General features: G+C 50.0%; 1 protein-coding gene across 5 annotated transcripts in view; it reads left to right on the top strand.

Annotated features, from left to right (window-relative positions):
• The window catches only part of DPP3 (dipeptidyl peptidase 3), a 30,729-nt gene that overhangs the window by 2,107 nt on the left and 13,258 nt on the right, over positions 1-15,364 (top strand). For all 5 annotated transcript variants that reach the window (XM_047691043.1, XM_047691044.1, XM_047691049.1 and 2 more), the window contains exons 3-10: positions 6,357-6,446; positions 6,980-7,117; positions 7,631-7,705; positions 8,274-8,367; positions 11,508-11,638; positions 11,751-11,881; positions 11,957-12,015; positions 15,108-15,302. In XM_047691043.1, the coding sequence (XP_047546999.1) occupies positions 6,357-6,446; positions 6,980-7,117; positions 7,631-7,705; positions 8,274-8,367; positions 11,508-11,638; positions 11,751-11,881; positions 11,957-12,015; positions 15,108-15,302 (913 nt within the window). The remainder of the gene's footprint in view (positions 1-6,356; positions 6,447-6,979; positions 7,118-7,630; positions 7,706-8,273; positions 8,368-11,507; positions 11,639-11,750; positions 11,882-11,956; positions 12,016-15,107; positions 15,303-15,364) is intronic.

Below are 15,364 nucleotides of genomic sequence, written 5' to 3' on the forward strand. Positions count from 1 at the left end.
AGAACTTCTGTGGGGTACATAGAAAGGCACTTCATCCTTTTTGTTGACCGTGAAGCACCCCACTGCAGTGTACACCAGAATCAGTTTAATCTTTTCCTTATCGTTGGACATTTGGATTGTTCCTGATTCTTCTTAGAACTAGTGCCACAGTGAGCATACTTGTGCACATGTGTGAGGAGGCTCTATTTCTAGAAGTAGCATTGCTGGGTCAAAGGCTCTGTACATTTACAAGTGATCGATGTTGTTAGGTCATCTTTTATAAAAGTTTCACCAACAATGTATGAGAAAGTGGCCTGTGTTTCTACATGTAAAATAAAGGGATTGGATTGCTTATCTCTGAGCTGAGGCCCAGGCTGTTTCTTCTCCTTTTCTTTAACTTTTAGTGATCACATCCCATCTCTAGACCTTGACTTATTAAAAGAGCTAATGGCTGGGAAAGTGCAACCTGAGTGTTGCTATTCTCTGTGGGATACTTTTGCTTGCAAATAGCAGAAACCGGCCTCAAACTGGCTTGAATGGAAATGCAAATCATGACTTCCAGTTTCCAGTCCGGCATATAAGGAGCTCATAAGTCACCAGTCTGTCCCAGCAAGTAAAAGGTGGAATACGCTGGAAAAATCAATAACATTTCATCTGTCCTTAAGTAAGTGAGGCCACAGGGCTAACTGCTGCCCCCACATGGGAGAGACAGACAGGTGGGTACAGAGAATCACAACTCACCAGTGCAAAAATTCATGAGCAGAAGCTTCCCCCAGAGCCAGTGCTGGAGTCAGAAAACCTGAACTGTGATTGACAAATTGCTGGAGTCTCAGTGTGGACAGCTCTGAGAATTTAAAAACTCCAGGAGAACCCAGTCAGAGGAGGGGTCTCCACACTTTCAGGAATTTGGGGAATTTTACCTCCAGGATCTTCGTCCTCACAATGGATTGGATTTCAGAGGAAAAGCCCCTTGTGCTTCTGGCCAGGGGAGGGGCAAGGGAACCATTTTTGAAAAATGCCAGAACATTCTGTTCTTCCCAGTTAGCTCTCCGGAGAAACTGTATCAGCAGAGCCTAGAGCCTAACTGACCTGGGTGGAGGAAAATATCCCATTTCAGACAGTTCAAGAACTGTCCTGTCCCACCTAAGGAGGAGGGTGGGGACATGGGACAGAGAGGCGCATGTGAAGTTCACTGAGGTAAAGGTTCACTGAGAAATTGCCGATACCTAATCATGGACCTGGAGAATGCTTCACCTGCTCCCACATCTTACCATCGTACGACTAAAGGGCCCATGTACTGCAGTTCCTTTTACCAGTGCATCATGTCTGACTATCAAGAAAAAATGACAAAACATACTAAAGGCAAAAAACACAGTTTGAAGAGATAGAGAAAGCATCAGAAGCAGATTCCGATGTGGCAAGGATGTTGGACTTACCAGACCAGGAGTTAAAACAACTATGGCTGATACGCTAAAGGGCTCTCATGGATAGAGCAGACAACATGCAGGAACAGGTAGGCAGAGACTTGGAAACCCTAAGAAAGAGCCCAAACTGCTAGAAGTCAGGAAACAGAAAAGTCCTAGAAGAAGCCAGAGAAAAAATGGATCTTACCTTTAGAGGAGCAAAGATAAGAATTTCATCCAGCTCCTCAGAAACCACACAAGCAAGAAGAGAGTGGATTGAAGTATTTGAAGTATTGTGAGAAAAAGCTACCAGCCAGGGGCGCCTCAGTGGCTCAGTGGGTTGAGCCTCTGCCTTTGGCTTGGGTCGTGGTCTTGGGATCCTGGAGTTGGGCCCTGCATTGGGTTCTCTACTCAGCAGGGAGTCTGCTTCCCCCTTTCTCTCTGTTTGCCTCTCTGCCTGCTTGTGATCTCTTTCTCTGTCAAATAAATAAATAAAATCTTAAAAAAAAGAGAGAGAGGAACAGAGGAAATCCTTCCTAATTAATTCTGTGAGGCCAACATTATCCTAATACCAAAACCAGACAAAGGCAATACAAGAAAACTACAGCCCATTCTCTTATTTACATAGATAAAAAAAAATCCTCAAAAATATTAGCAAATCAAATCCAAGAATATATAAAAAACCATACACCATTATTACCTAGTAGGATTTATCCTGGGCATGCAAATCTGTCTCAACATTTGAAAATAAATAATTCATCACCTCAACAAGCTAAAGAAGAAAACCACATGATCATATCAGTAGATGCAGAAAAAGCATTTGACAAAATCCGGCACCTATTCATGATCGAACCAAGCAAATTAGAAATAGAGGGGAGCTTCTTCAACTTGATAAAGATAAAACCTATCTACAAAATCACTACACCTAATATCATATTTAATGGTGAAAAACTCAACGCTTTCCCACTTAGATCAGGAACAAGGCAGAGAAGTCCCCTCACTGGTTTTCAGCATTTTACCAGAAGTCCTAGCTAATGCAATAAGGCAAGAACAGGAAATAAAACGTATGCAGATTAAGAAGGAAGACACAAAACTGTCTTGGTTGACAGAAAATATGATTGACCATCTATGTACAAAATCCAAAAGAATTGACCAAAAAACTCCTGAAACTCATAAGTGATTATAGCAAGGTTGCAGGGTGCAAAGTTAATATGGAAAAATCAGGGGCCCCTGGGTGGCTCTGCCGTCAAGTGTCTGCCTTCAGCTCAGGTCATGATCCCAGGGTCCTGGGATTGAGTCCCACCTTGGGCTCCTTGCTCAACAGGGAGCCTACTTCTCCTTCTGCCTGCCTTTCTCCCTGCTTGTGCTCTCTCCCCTCCTCTCTCTCTGACAAATAAATAAATGAAATCTTTAAATATGTGTATAGATAGATAGATAGACAGATATAACCAGTTGCTTTTTTTTTTATTTTTTTTTTTTTATTTGACAGAGAGACAGTGAGAAAGGGAACACAAGCAGAGGGAGTGGGAGAGGGAGCCAAACAGGGAGCCTGATGTGGGGCTTGATCCCAGGATCCTGAGATTATGACCTGAGCCAAAGGCAGCCGCTCAACAACTAAGCCACCCAGGTACCCCAGTCAGTTGCTTTTATTTTATTTTATTTTAAGATCTATTTGTTTGTTTGTTTGTTTGTTTATTTGACAGAGATAACAAGTAGGCAGAGAGAGGGGGAAGCAGGCTCCCTGCTGAGCAGAGAGCCCAATGTGGGGCTCGATCCCGGGACTCTGAGATCATGACCCGAGCCGGAAGCAGAAGCTTTAACCCACTGAACCACCCAGGTGCCCCAGTCAGTTGCTTTTAATATACCAGAAAGGAACAATAAAAATTCAAAATGAAAACCATAATACTATTTCTAAATAGCACACAAGGAAGTGAAACGCATAGTTTGAAAATACAACAAGACGTGTTTTAAAACTTGGGAAAATTACAAACTGATGAAAGATATCAAAGAACTTAATAAATGGAGAGATAGTCCATGTTCCCGAATAGGAATATTCAGATTTTTAAGGATGTCAGTTCTTGGGGCATCTGGGTGGCTCAGTCAGGTAAGTGTCTGCCTTTGGCTCAGGTCATGATCCTGGGGTCCTGGAATCAACCCCACATTGGGCTCCCTGCTGACCAGGGAGTCTGCTTCTCCCTCTTCCCCTCACCCTGCTTGTGCTCTCACTCTCTCAAATAAATAAATAAAATCTTAAAAAAAAAAAAAGATGTCAGTTCTTCCCAACTTTATAGATTCAATGCAATGTGATTAAAAATCCTAGTTATTTTATTTTCAACACAATATTGGGGAAAGAGGGAAGAAGAAGAACAGAGCTGGAGGATCACACTCACCCTCAAGACTTACTCTAAAGCTGCAGTAATCAACACAGTGTGGTGTTGGCAAAAGGGCAGACAAATAGATCGATGCAACAGAATAAAGAGCCCGGAAATAGACCCCCATAAATGCAGTCAACTGATCTTTGACAAAGGAACAAAACAGCACAATGGAGTAAAAATAGTCTCTTTTTTTTAAGATTTTATTTATTTATTTGACAGAGAGAGAGATCACAAAGTAGGCAGAGAGGCAGGCAGAGAGAGAGAGAGAGGAGGAAGCAGGCTCCCTGCTGAACAGAGAGCCCAACGCGGGGCTCGATCCCAGGACCCTGAGATCATGACCTGAGCCAAAGACAGAGGCTTAACCCACTGAACCACCCAGGTGCCCCTAAAAATAGTCTTTTCACCAAGTGGTTCTGGAACAACTGGACATCTACTTGATAAAAAGAAAGAAAAAAAGAAGAGGAAAAAAGAATCTAGACCGGACATGGACATTACATCTTTCACAAAAGTTAATTCAAAGTGGATCAGAGATTTAAATGTTAAATGCAAAAGTGTAAAACTCCCAGAAGATAACATAGAAAATCTAGATGACCTTGGGTATGGAGATGACTTTTTAGGTACGACACCAAGTATGATCCATAAAGAAATAGTTGATAAAGCGGGCTTCAGTATAATTAAAAAGTTCTGCTTTGTGAAAGAAATTGTCAAGAGAATGAAAAATCAAGCCACAGACTGGGGTAAAAATATTTGCAAAAGGTAATATTTGATAAAGGACTCTTAGGCAGAATACATAAAGAACTCTTAAAACTCAACAATAAGAAGACAAGCAACCCAATTAAATGGGCCAAAGACTGTAACAGATACTTCACCAATGAAGAACGCAGATGGCAAATAAGCCCGTGAGAAGATGTTCTACATCGTATGTCATTGGAAATTGCAAATAAATAAAGTAATGAGAGAAGCACGACACATCCATTAGCTTTGCCGAAATCCACAACACGGATGACACCAAATGCTGTTGCAGGGGTAGCAACACCAGGAACTCTTGTTCATTGCTGGTGAGAATGCAGAATCATATAGCTGCTGTGGGAGGTCATTCGGCATCTTCTTGCAAAAGAAATCTACTCTTCCTGTGGGATCCAACAGTCATGCTTCTTGGTTATTGACTGAAGTGAAATCTTGAAAGGAGGTAAAAACGTAGGTCCACACAAAAACCTGCAGATGGATGTTTGTAGCAGCTTTATTCACAATTGCCAACGATGGGAGCAACCAAGATGTCCTTCAGTAGCTGAGCTGACAAATTGTGATCCATCCAGACAATGGAATATTACTCAGTGCTGGAAAGAAATGAGGTATCAAGTCATGAAATACATGGGAAGGTCAAGTGCGTATTACTAAATGCAAGAAGCCAATCTGAAAGCCTCCGTACATGTGATTCCATCTATACGATACTTTGGAAAAGATAAAACCGTGGAGATAGGAGAGATCAGTGGTTGCCAGGCATCGAGGGGAGGGACCGTAGGACGCTAAAACTACTCTGTAGGACAGAGTAACGTGCCGTACGTAATAGTGGACATATGCCATCCATTTGTCCAAACCCACAGAGTGTGCACCAAGAGTGAACCCTTATGTAGACTGGTCTTGGGTGGTGATGTGTCCAGGTACGTTCACCTGTTGTAACAAATGTGCCACTCCAGTGGGAGACGTTGATGATGGGGAGGGCTGTTCGTGTGGGGGGTTCAGTGGGTACGTGGAGAATCTGTATACTTTCTCCCCAGTTTTGCTGTGGCTGTAGAATGCTCTAAAAAATAAAGTCTATTTTGAAAAAGAGAACGTTACTGGCTCATATAATTGAAAAGTCCATGGCTAGAGCAGGCTTCAGTCATGGCTGGATTCAGGGGCTCAGGGATACCATATTGATGCAGTCTTCATCTCTCAGCTTGGCTTTCTTTCTTCACTGCAACAGGGGAGGTCCAGGGGCTCCAGGCTCTATGATCCCTTATATAAAAACAGAGGCTCTTTGGCACTAGGAAATTGCCTAGGTAGGGCTCTTACCATCTAGCTTGAGCCTGAGCCTACCCCCGGAGTCAGGGAAGGGAGAGCCCCCTACCTTCACAAGAGGAAGGTCTTGTTGCCAGAGGAAGGGAGACTGAGTTTTGGGCCTGCGATGATGTCCGGATGACCAAGGGCCCTCCAGCCCTAACATCTGATGCTTCCGATGCCAGCTACCTGGCTGGCTGGGAGCAGAAGATAGGCTTTCTGCACAAGGAGGCAGAGGCACAGTGTTTCACAGGTCATATGGAATGGCCGTGGGTGGCTGAGAGGGTGCTGGGCATAGCAGGAACAAAGGTGGGTGTGTTTGGGGGCTGCTGAGAAGACCAATCTGGCTGGACAATGGGCATGTGAAGTTGGTCTGAGAAAGTATGTTGGGGCCAGACTGGGGCCTCCTGGGATCTGGGTCCTGCCCCCAGCTTTCCCAGCCTCGCCAGTACTGGTTCCTCTGGGTGTTAACATCTCAGGCGGGAACCTCCCTGGGGTGGGGTTTGGTGGGGGGGGCGGACACTGTGCTTCCGGGTCTCTGATGCCCACCTCCCTCCAGGCGTTCCTGGTCTATGCGGCTGGTATCTACTCCAACATGGGCAACTACAAGTCCTTTGGTGACACCAAGTTTGTTCCCAACCTGCCCAAGGTGAGTTGAGGGTGGGCCGGGGGAGGTGAGGAATTTGGGGCCGGTGGGATGGTAGTGGGGGCCTGGTCACTGCCATGCTCCTCACCTAGCGAGGGAAAGCAGTGTGTCTTCCTGACGGTGCTGACTTGAGGGCAGACAAGGGAAGGGTGTGTGAACTTCAGTGCTTGCAAAAAGGGAGCCTGGTCATCTCATCCCTGAGGATGGTGGAAGGGCCCAGGCACTGTGAGTCCCTTGCGGGCGGGGACTGTGGAGCTTGGGCCCATCTGGGGCATCAGTAGTTCTTACTCCCGGACTCTCAGCACTCACTGTCCACACAAGTCGCCTGGCCATCTTGTTGAAATGCAGCTTCTGACTAACAGGTCTGCGGGGGGCCTGAGCTCCAGCATTCCTTCAACAGCACCGATGCTGCCTGTCGCTCAGCTGCACTTTGAGCCAGGCCTTAGGCTGCGGGAGAAGAGCTGGGGGGTGGATGTGGAGGGTGCAGAAGACAGGCTTGGGCGCTACGGCCCAGCCAGTGGCCTCCTCCCCTGCAGGAGAAGCTGGAACGTGTGATCCTGGGGAGTAAGGCGGCCGGGCAGCACCCGGAAGAAGTCAAGAGCCTCTGGCAGACCTGCAGGGAGCTCATGTTCTCTCTGGAGCCGCGGCTTCGACACCTCGGGCTGGGGAAGGAGGTGAGGACCCCCCATCATGCAGGAAAGTGGAGGGCATCCTTTGGAAGTCACCTGGAGCGGAGGGAAGGGTACCGGGTAGGGAGGCAGTGGGCTTCCGTTCTGTCATTTGTAAGCTAGGAAGCAGGTTGGATGCAATGCTTTCTGAATGCCCTTGTCGTTCCGACAGCCTGGGGTGTGTGCAGGAGGGAAGAAGAGAAGAGCTGAGAGAGGGAGCTGTGGAGGGGCAGATGGGAAAGGGAGGAGCCCGGGCTTCCTGCCTCTGGAGGCCACTTGGCCACCACGTGGTGCAAGGGACATGGCAAGGCTCCAGGGTGGGCCAGCCCTGGAAAGGCTGGAGCAGAGCTTCAGGAAGGCTGGAGATGGGCCTCTGTGTGCGATTTGTGTTACGGTTTTCTCCCCTGGAAAGAGATGAGGGGGGCAGGGTAGACGCGGCTGGGAGGAGGTGCAGGGGCTTGGAGAAGTGTGTCCCGACCACGGCAGTTCCTCCTTCCCACCTGTCCCTTTCCCCGACAGGGAATCACCACCTACTTCTCTGGGGACTGTACCATGGAAGACGCCAAGCTGGCCCAGGACTTTCTGGACTCACAGGTTTGAGGGTTAGGGAACTTGGGACGGGGGGTTCACAGGGTCCCCTTGCCACTGGCACCCACTCCGGGGTCTCAGCTTGGGTCCAGAGACACAGCATCCTGGGCGTTTGAAGTAGGAAAGACTTGGGAATCCTTGTCTAAGAGTTGGCCTGGCTCCAGCGAGGCAGATGTTCCCACATGTGCCAGGGACGGAGCCCCCCTACCCCCACCCCTGCCCGCCACAGGCTGGAGGCCTTGGTGACAGCCTGTGGGCAGGACAGTGGAGACCTCAGAGCCACTTCCGGTTGGGCTCCGGAGTCCACTTGTGGTGTTTACCCCCCCAGCAGCTGCGTAAGCAGTTTCCAGGTCTTCTGCGTCGCCTCGCCCTGGGTCAGCGCTTAGTAAATGTTGGCGCTCAGCGCATAGAGCAGAGCGTTTCCGAGAGCCCGGCCTGGGCTGCCCACCCGCTCGCTCCCCTCGCTGCCGACTCAGGCAGCCTCCGGACCTCCTCTTCCCTTTCCCTCCTCCCGCCTTGTAGCCCCCTCTGGACTTACTCTTCTTCCCCCAACCCCTGCCCTGGTCTTTTCTAGAACCTCAGTGCCTACAACACACGACTCTTCAAGGGCGTCCTTGAGGACGGGAAGCCGTGCTACGAGGTGCGGCTGGCTTCGGTGCTTGGCGCGGGTGAGCTGCTCCACACGGCCCTTCCGCTCCCTCCTCAGCACCTCCGCCCCGGAGCGGGGACGGGCCCGGACTCAGGGCAGGGCTTAGTGGGTCCTGCCTGGAGTGACAGGCACGCACGATAGTCACCAAAGACGTTGACAGTGCACTTCCTGCCGCTGTGGTCACTGCTGTGCTCTGCGTCTAGTGCTGCCTGTGAAGGGGACACTAGCCCCGGGGCCAGCTGCGACAATAAAGATAAGGGGGGAGACATGAGGACAGGGAGAGGGGTTCCATGGCACTTGGCGGATGTTACCGCCACAAGCTTCTGACGGTCCCCATCCTTCAGGCAGGGGCACAAAAGATAATAACGATCCACGAGAACAGTGGGAACAGAGGCTGGGCCACCTGCCCCATGACAGGCTAGACAAGAAATCCAAACTGCACATCTGTGCAGGCTTAGTGAAAGAGGCCACCTTAGGGGTCTTGGAGGTTCAGGAGAACGTGGAAAGGGGAGATGGTGAACGTACTAGAGTCTGCTTCCTAAATGTCTCTGAGTACCCTCAGGGTAAAGCCCAAATCCACCTCCAAGGGCTCTGTCTTTTCAGAATTCTTCACAAGTGAGGTATCTAGCACACGTTTGCCTAAACCAGGAGACTTAATAGGTTTGGGACATTAAGAAGCCCAGAGCGGAATGGCTTCAAGCACAGCTGGACCCAGCTGCTCGGACCATATTCCGAGAGATTTCTCTCTCTGCCTCCGGCCTCCTCTCTCTCACTTCATCTACCGCGTGTTCCTCCTACACGGGGCCTGGTCACCAGCCTGGCCACTCCAGCAGAAAGAGGGCCCTTTTCTCCCAGAAGTTTCTTCAGTAAGGTCTGGGAGTGGCTCTAGTTTCTCTATTGTGGGTCCCATATTTATCTGTGGTGCCTGTGGTCAAGGGACAGATAGATCTCTCATTGTCTGGACCCTGATCCCAAGCTGACCTGGGAGCCAGGTGACAGTGAGGTCAGCCCCTCCCATACACCTGAATTGGAGGTGTGGGGTGGGGGATTCTTAGAGGAAAATTGGGGTCTGTTACCAGGTGAGAGGGAAATGCATGTAGTGTGGACAGAAATAGCCAGGCCCCTATGAGGCCCTTTGCGAGTGGGCCCTCCCTTTTCCCCTTCCCAGCCCCCAGCCCCATATCCCTGCCCGCCTCCCACTTAGACTTTGAGCCCCAGCCATGCTTAGCGGTTTACAATCCCCTGAAAACCCCCCTGTTTGTTGTCACATCTGCTGTCCAGAACTTCGCACAGTCTGTCCCCTTGCCCACCTCGAAGCCCTGCCTTCCATCTACACGTGACAAACACCTTCTCACTAGCTACTCCAGGACCCTGACCAGTCTTTCCATGACTTTCTTCCCCTTTCCATCATCATACCCAGCAACTGTGTGGGCATTTTGTTGTCACTGTTGACGCGGGCTTCTCAGGAGGAGGAATTGTGTGTTTCACTGACCACGGTCCCCCCAGTGGCTAACACTTGGCAGAAACTCAGATCTTTGGTGTAGGACTAGATGAAGATGGCACCCAAACCTTTGGTGGGGGGAACAGTGTGCGCCCCAGAGCATGGCGGAGAGAAAGTTTAGCGATTGGCATGTTGTTGGGTTTGACTCAGGAAAAGGACGCCAGGTCCATGGGACTAGGTATCGATCACGCTGGAATGTAAGCCGAGCCCATACTTCCGTATGCTCTGCTGTGTACAAGACAGGGTGCGAAAGGGAGGCTCTGGTGCCTGAGTACCGGTTGTGTTACCTCCTGCGGTGTGCAGCTGCCCCCCAAATTTAGGGACATAAACCCACCTCTTCACCCTCACAGACTCTGTGGGTCAGGAATCAGGATGGGGCACGATCAAACAGCTTGTGGCTGGTGACAACGACCGGGGCCTCAGCCTGGGAGACTCGGAGGCCAGGGTGCCATCAGCAGCCAGAGGCTGGAATCCCCCGCAGGCGCACTCATCACACGCCTGGCGGAAGATGCCGGCCGTCAGCTGGGACCTCCGCAGGGGCTATGGGCCAGGACGGCCCATGTGGCTTCCTGACGTTGCTCTTGTTGGCTGGCCTCCCCAAGGGAGCATGCAGAGAGAGCCAGGCGGAAGCTGGACCCCCTTCGGCAGTCCCTGGTGTCACTTCTCTTAGAGTCACAAGCCTGCCCAGCCTCCAGAGGAGGGCAAAGAGCCCCCGCATCCTGGTGGGGGATGTCACCTTAGGAGGTGGGAGACGCCGTGCTTATCTTTTCTTTTTTACAACATAACCTAGAAGTGTATGCTACTGGTCAGGGACAACAAGCAAAATGCAAGAAATCACCACAAATGTAGTGGCACGAAACAACGTAAATTTATTCTATTACTGTTCTGGGGGGTCCACAGTTAGAAGCAAGACTCCAGTTCTTCCTGGAGCCTCCAGGGGGCAGTCTGTCTCCTTGGCTCTTAGCTTCAAGAGGCGGCCTGCTTTCCTTGGCTCAGGTCCCGTCCCCCTCCTGCCCTCTCTCCAGCATCTTCTCTCATCCCGTCTCCTACCTCCTGTTCACCTTCTCATCTCCTTATAAGGCTCCTTACATTTCGGGTTGACTGTCTTTCTAAATACATCTGCCACCCTAGGTTTGAAACCTGCTCTTGGCAACCTTTGGAAACTTACTTTACCTCTCCGTGCCTTAGTTTCCCCATCTGTAAAATGGCGATAACCCCCCAGAGTAGATGTGAGGCTTAAATGAGTTAAGTATATACATAGTTAATACACACACACACACACACACACACACACACATATATTTTTTTATTTTTTTATTTTTTTTTTAAGATTTTATTTATTTATTTGACAGACAGAGATCACAAGTAGGCAGAGAGGCAGGCAGAGAGAGAGAGAGAGGAGGAAGCAGGCTCCCCGCAGAGCAGAGAGCCTGATGTGGGGCTCGATCCCAGGACCCTGGGATCATGACCTGAGCCGAAAGCAGAGGCTTTAACCCACTGAGCCACCCAGGCGCCCCTATATATATTTTTTTAAATGAATGTTTATACTATTTCTGTAGGCAGTGGGGAGTCATTGAAGATCTTAGAGTAAGGGTGTCATGGTGAGAAGCTTGCTGGGGTGTCTTAGCCTTTTCCCTAAGCGATCCTTCTTCCCTCAGAGCCTGCTCTGCATTCTGAAATGACTTCCAAGCTGAAGAGCTACGAATTCCGGGGGAGCCATTTCCAGGTGACTCGGGGGGACTATGCCCCTATCCTCCAGAAGGTGGTGGAGCACCTGGAGAAGGCCAAGGTAGGGCTGGCTGGGGGCTGAGGGTCGCAAGCTCCAGGTCCCTCTGGACAGCAAAGACAGGTGTCGGCACAGGTGGGTGGCCTGAGGCTGACTGACCCCTGCTCACCTCCAGGCGTATGCAGCCAACAGCCAGCAGGAACAGATGCTGGCCCAGTACATAGAGAGTTTCACCCAGGGCTCCATCGAGGCCCATAAGAGGGGTTCCCGCTTCTGGATACAGGACAAAGGCCCCATTGTGGAGAGGTGAGGCACCAGCCTTAATCCCATCTGCCCCGCTCCTGCCTGCTCCTCTTCCATCTCTGCCCTTTACTCCCGCAGTTACATCGGGTTCATCGAGAGCTACCGAGACCCCTTTGGTTCCCGTGGAGAGTTTGAAGGTAACTTCTGGGAGGAGGGGGGTCAGCTTGCAAACGCTTATCCTCAGTGTCCCCTGAGGGTTCTCCCCTCCACCCTTGGCAATAATAATACAAATAACCAGAACCAGTGTTGATGATTTATTAGACCCTGGGCACTTAGCTCCAGGAGGTCATCTGAACACTGTCCTCTCGTGACAGTTGTTATCCTCGCTTTATAGAAGTGGCTACCGAGGTATAGTTGGTGAGAGGCCGAGCCTGGCACCTTGGCTCTAAGTCAGTTTGCTGTGCTGCCTCTGCTGTCTGATCTGGGCATAGGCTACGGCCATTCCAAGCCCAACTTTGCCGCTCACCCGCTGTGTGACCTCCCCAACTAGGTAAACCCCATATCTGAGCATCGGTCACTCCCTTCTGGGTGTCGTGGGAAGAGACATTGCTCAGCAGAATTCCAGGCACGTAAAAGGTCGTGGGTGAATGGGAGCGTAATTGCCATTACGACAGTGAACTTGACTTGGCTGCTGTCATCTCAGGGCAGGTAGGAGGCTGCCTTGGCCCTGCCCCATGCCTATATCCATACCCCAACTGGACCCACTTGTGGGAGGCAGGGCATCCAGCCTGAGGATTTAGATTTCTGTACAAAGCCTTATCCTCCCCAGCCTCTGGGGATAGAGTCTAGAGCATCCAGTTTCTAGAAGCCAGAGAGATTGATTTGGGAGGAGAGAGGACAGCCCCAGCAGCCAGTGAGGAGCTTAGATCTAAGCCCAGAGATGCAGGCCCAGGGCGCAGGTGGTTCAGGGACCAGAAGGGAGGACAGGTGTGCACACCTGCATCTTCTCTGCCTGGGTCCTGATTGTCCAGGCCTCTCCGATGGCCAAGACCCCAGAACCTCCTGAGCAGCCTTGATCTCAGAGGCTCCCCTCTTTATCTAACTCACTGTGGTTATTAGAAAAGTAGTCCAGAGGCGCTTGGCTGGCTCAGTAGAGTGTGTGACTCTTGATCTCAGGGTTGTGAGTTTGAGCCCTACATTGGGTGTAGATATTACTTAAAAATAAAATCTTAAAAAAAAAAAAGGAAAAGTTGTCCATATTCACGGTCACAAATTTTGGAAAATATACTAAAAAAAATCATCCGTGATTGTTCCCACCTTAAGGTTAGAATTGGGAGTGTACCTTGTCAGGTGTTTTCCCCCCTATTTATTTATTTATTTTAGATAGAGTTTGAGGGGGGAGGGGCAGAGGGAGAGAGAGAATCCATAAGCAGACTCCCTGGCCGAGCCTAGAGCCCCATGCGGGGCTTGATCTCAGGACCCTGAGATCATGACCTGAGCTGAAACCAGGAGTTGGCCACTCAGCCAACTGAGCCACCCAGGCACCCCTGTTTTTTGTTTTTAGATAGAGCTAATAATGCTTTAAAATGTGTGTTTGTGTGTTCACGTGTGTGATTTAAAAATCCATGCTTGTTGTAGGTGATTGGAATGATACAGAAGTATGTAGGATGAAATGTGAAATCAGCCCCCTGTGCCCCTCCTCTCCAGAGGTCAGCACAGTTCACACAGTTGAGTACGGATCTTTCCAGAGCTTTGTTTAAGCTCACACGTGACACTCAACTTACCCAAGAGATGCAAATATGTTCTATGGATTGTACTGCCACCCGTATTTTTCACCAAATAGTTTAGATATCTTTTCATATCCATACATATAGACCTACCATGTTCCTTTTACTTACTTATTTTTTTTTTTTTTTTAAGTAGGCTCCACGCCCAGTATGGAGCTTGAATTCATGACCCTGAGATCAAGGGTCACGTGCTTTATCGACTGAGCCAGCTGGACTCCCTCCACCCTGTTCTTTTCATTTTTTATTTTTTTATTTTTAAATTTTTTTTTTTGTAATTTTTTTTTTTTAATTTGACAGAGACAGAGAGATCACAAGTAGGCAAAGAGGCAGGCAGAGAGGGAAGAAGCAGGCTCCCTGCTGAGCAGAAAGCCCAATGTGGGGCTCGATCCCAGGACCCTGAGATCATGACCTGAGCCGAAAGCAGAGGCTTAACCCACTGAGCCACCCAGGCGCCCCTATTTTTCTTTTTTTAAAGATTTTATTTATTAGAGAGAGCATAGGCAGGTGGGCGGGGGAGGGGGCAGTGAGAGAGGGAGAAGCAGACTCCTTGCTAAGCCAGGAACCCGATGTGGGGCTTGATCCCAAGACCCTAGAATCATGACCTGAGCTGAAGGTAGACGTTTAACCCACTGAGCCACCCAGGCGCCCCCTCTTCTTTGCTATTTTAATCATCCTGTCTTCCTGACCTGGTATGTCAATTCCACCTGACACAGTGGCTCCACACAGGGAGGCTTTGCCAGGTCTAACCCCTTGGCCAAGTTAATCGATTCTGTGCAGGAGCCTGACCATGCAGTAGTCTAGGCTGGGCCTTTCTGCAGTATAGTTCCTGTAGGGGTCCCAGGAATTACACCAAGAAGGGTTCAGAGGCAAAGGGTCTTGCCTGGAGGACTCTTCAGTATCTCTAATATGCAAACGTACATTAGGAATCTCTAAGAATTTAGAGATAGAGCATATAGAATTATCCAAACTTATTTGACCAGGAAGCTCTTTCTTTAGGAAGGCTCTCATGGAAACTGCATTTTATGGAGTGCAGCTTTGGAAACAGAAATGGAAGCTAGGCTCTCTAACCACATGAAACCTAAAAAGATCAATCCCAGGCCTCCTGTGCACAGCCTCAGTCACCCCCCTCGTAAGCCAAATACCGAAGCCTTGCAGGAGAGTTCATTTGCCCCCAAAAGAAGGACATGTTTTTTGTTCAAGGAGTCCCTTCCACTGGGAATCTGCTCTTTACCCACCACCCTCTATGGGCTCCCTGCCCTCTCCTTTAAGATCCATGGCAGAGGTTATCCAGTGAAGCCTTCTTTCTACATCCCACCCCCTCCAGTGACCTCCATGAAGGTAGGGCCAGGCCTGGGTCCCTGTTCTCCCCACCGGCCCACAAAGGGTACCGCAGACAGCGGACATTTGAAACATGCATGATGGCTGGAGGGGTCGCGGGGTAGAGTGGGGTACGGGACCCCTCCCAAACCCTGCCAGCCCACAGCCCACCTCCCTCCCTACAGGCTTTGTGGCCATGGTGAATAAGGCCATGAGTGCCAAGTTCGAGTGCCTGGTGGCAAGTGCAGAACAGCTGCTAAAGGAGCTGCCCTGGCCTCCGGCCTTCGAGAAGGACAAGTTCCTCACCCCCGACTTCACCTCCCTGGACGTTCTCACCTTCTCTGGCTCTGGCATCCCTGCTGGCATCAACATCCCCAACTGTGAGCTTCCTCAAGCCGCAGCCGTGTCCCCTGAGAGTCGCCCCTCCCCTTCCACACACAGT

This window comes from Lutra lutra, chromosome 10 (assembly GCF_902655055.1).
Source record: "Lutra lutra chromosome 10, mLutLut1.2, whole genome shotgun sequence".
Lineage (NCBI taxonomy): Eukaryota > Metazoa > Chordata > Mammalia > Carnivora > Mustelidae > Lutra > Lutra lutra.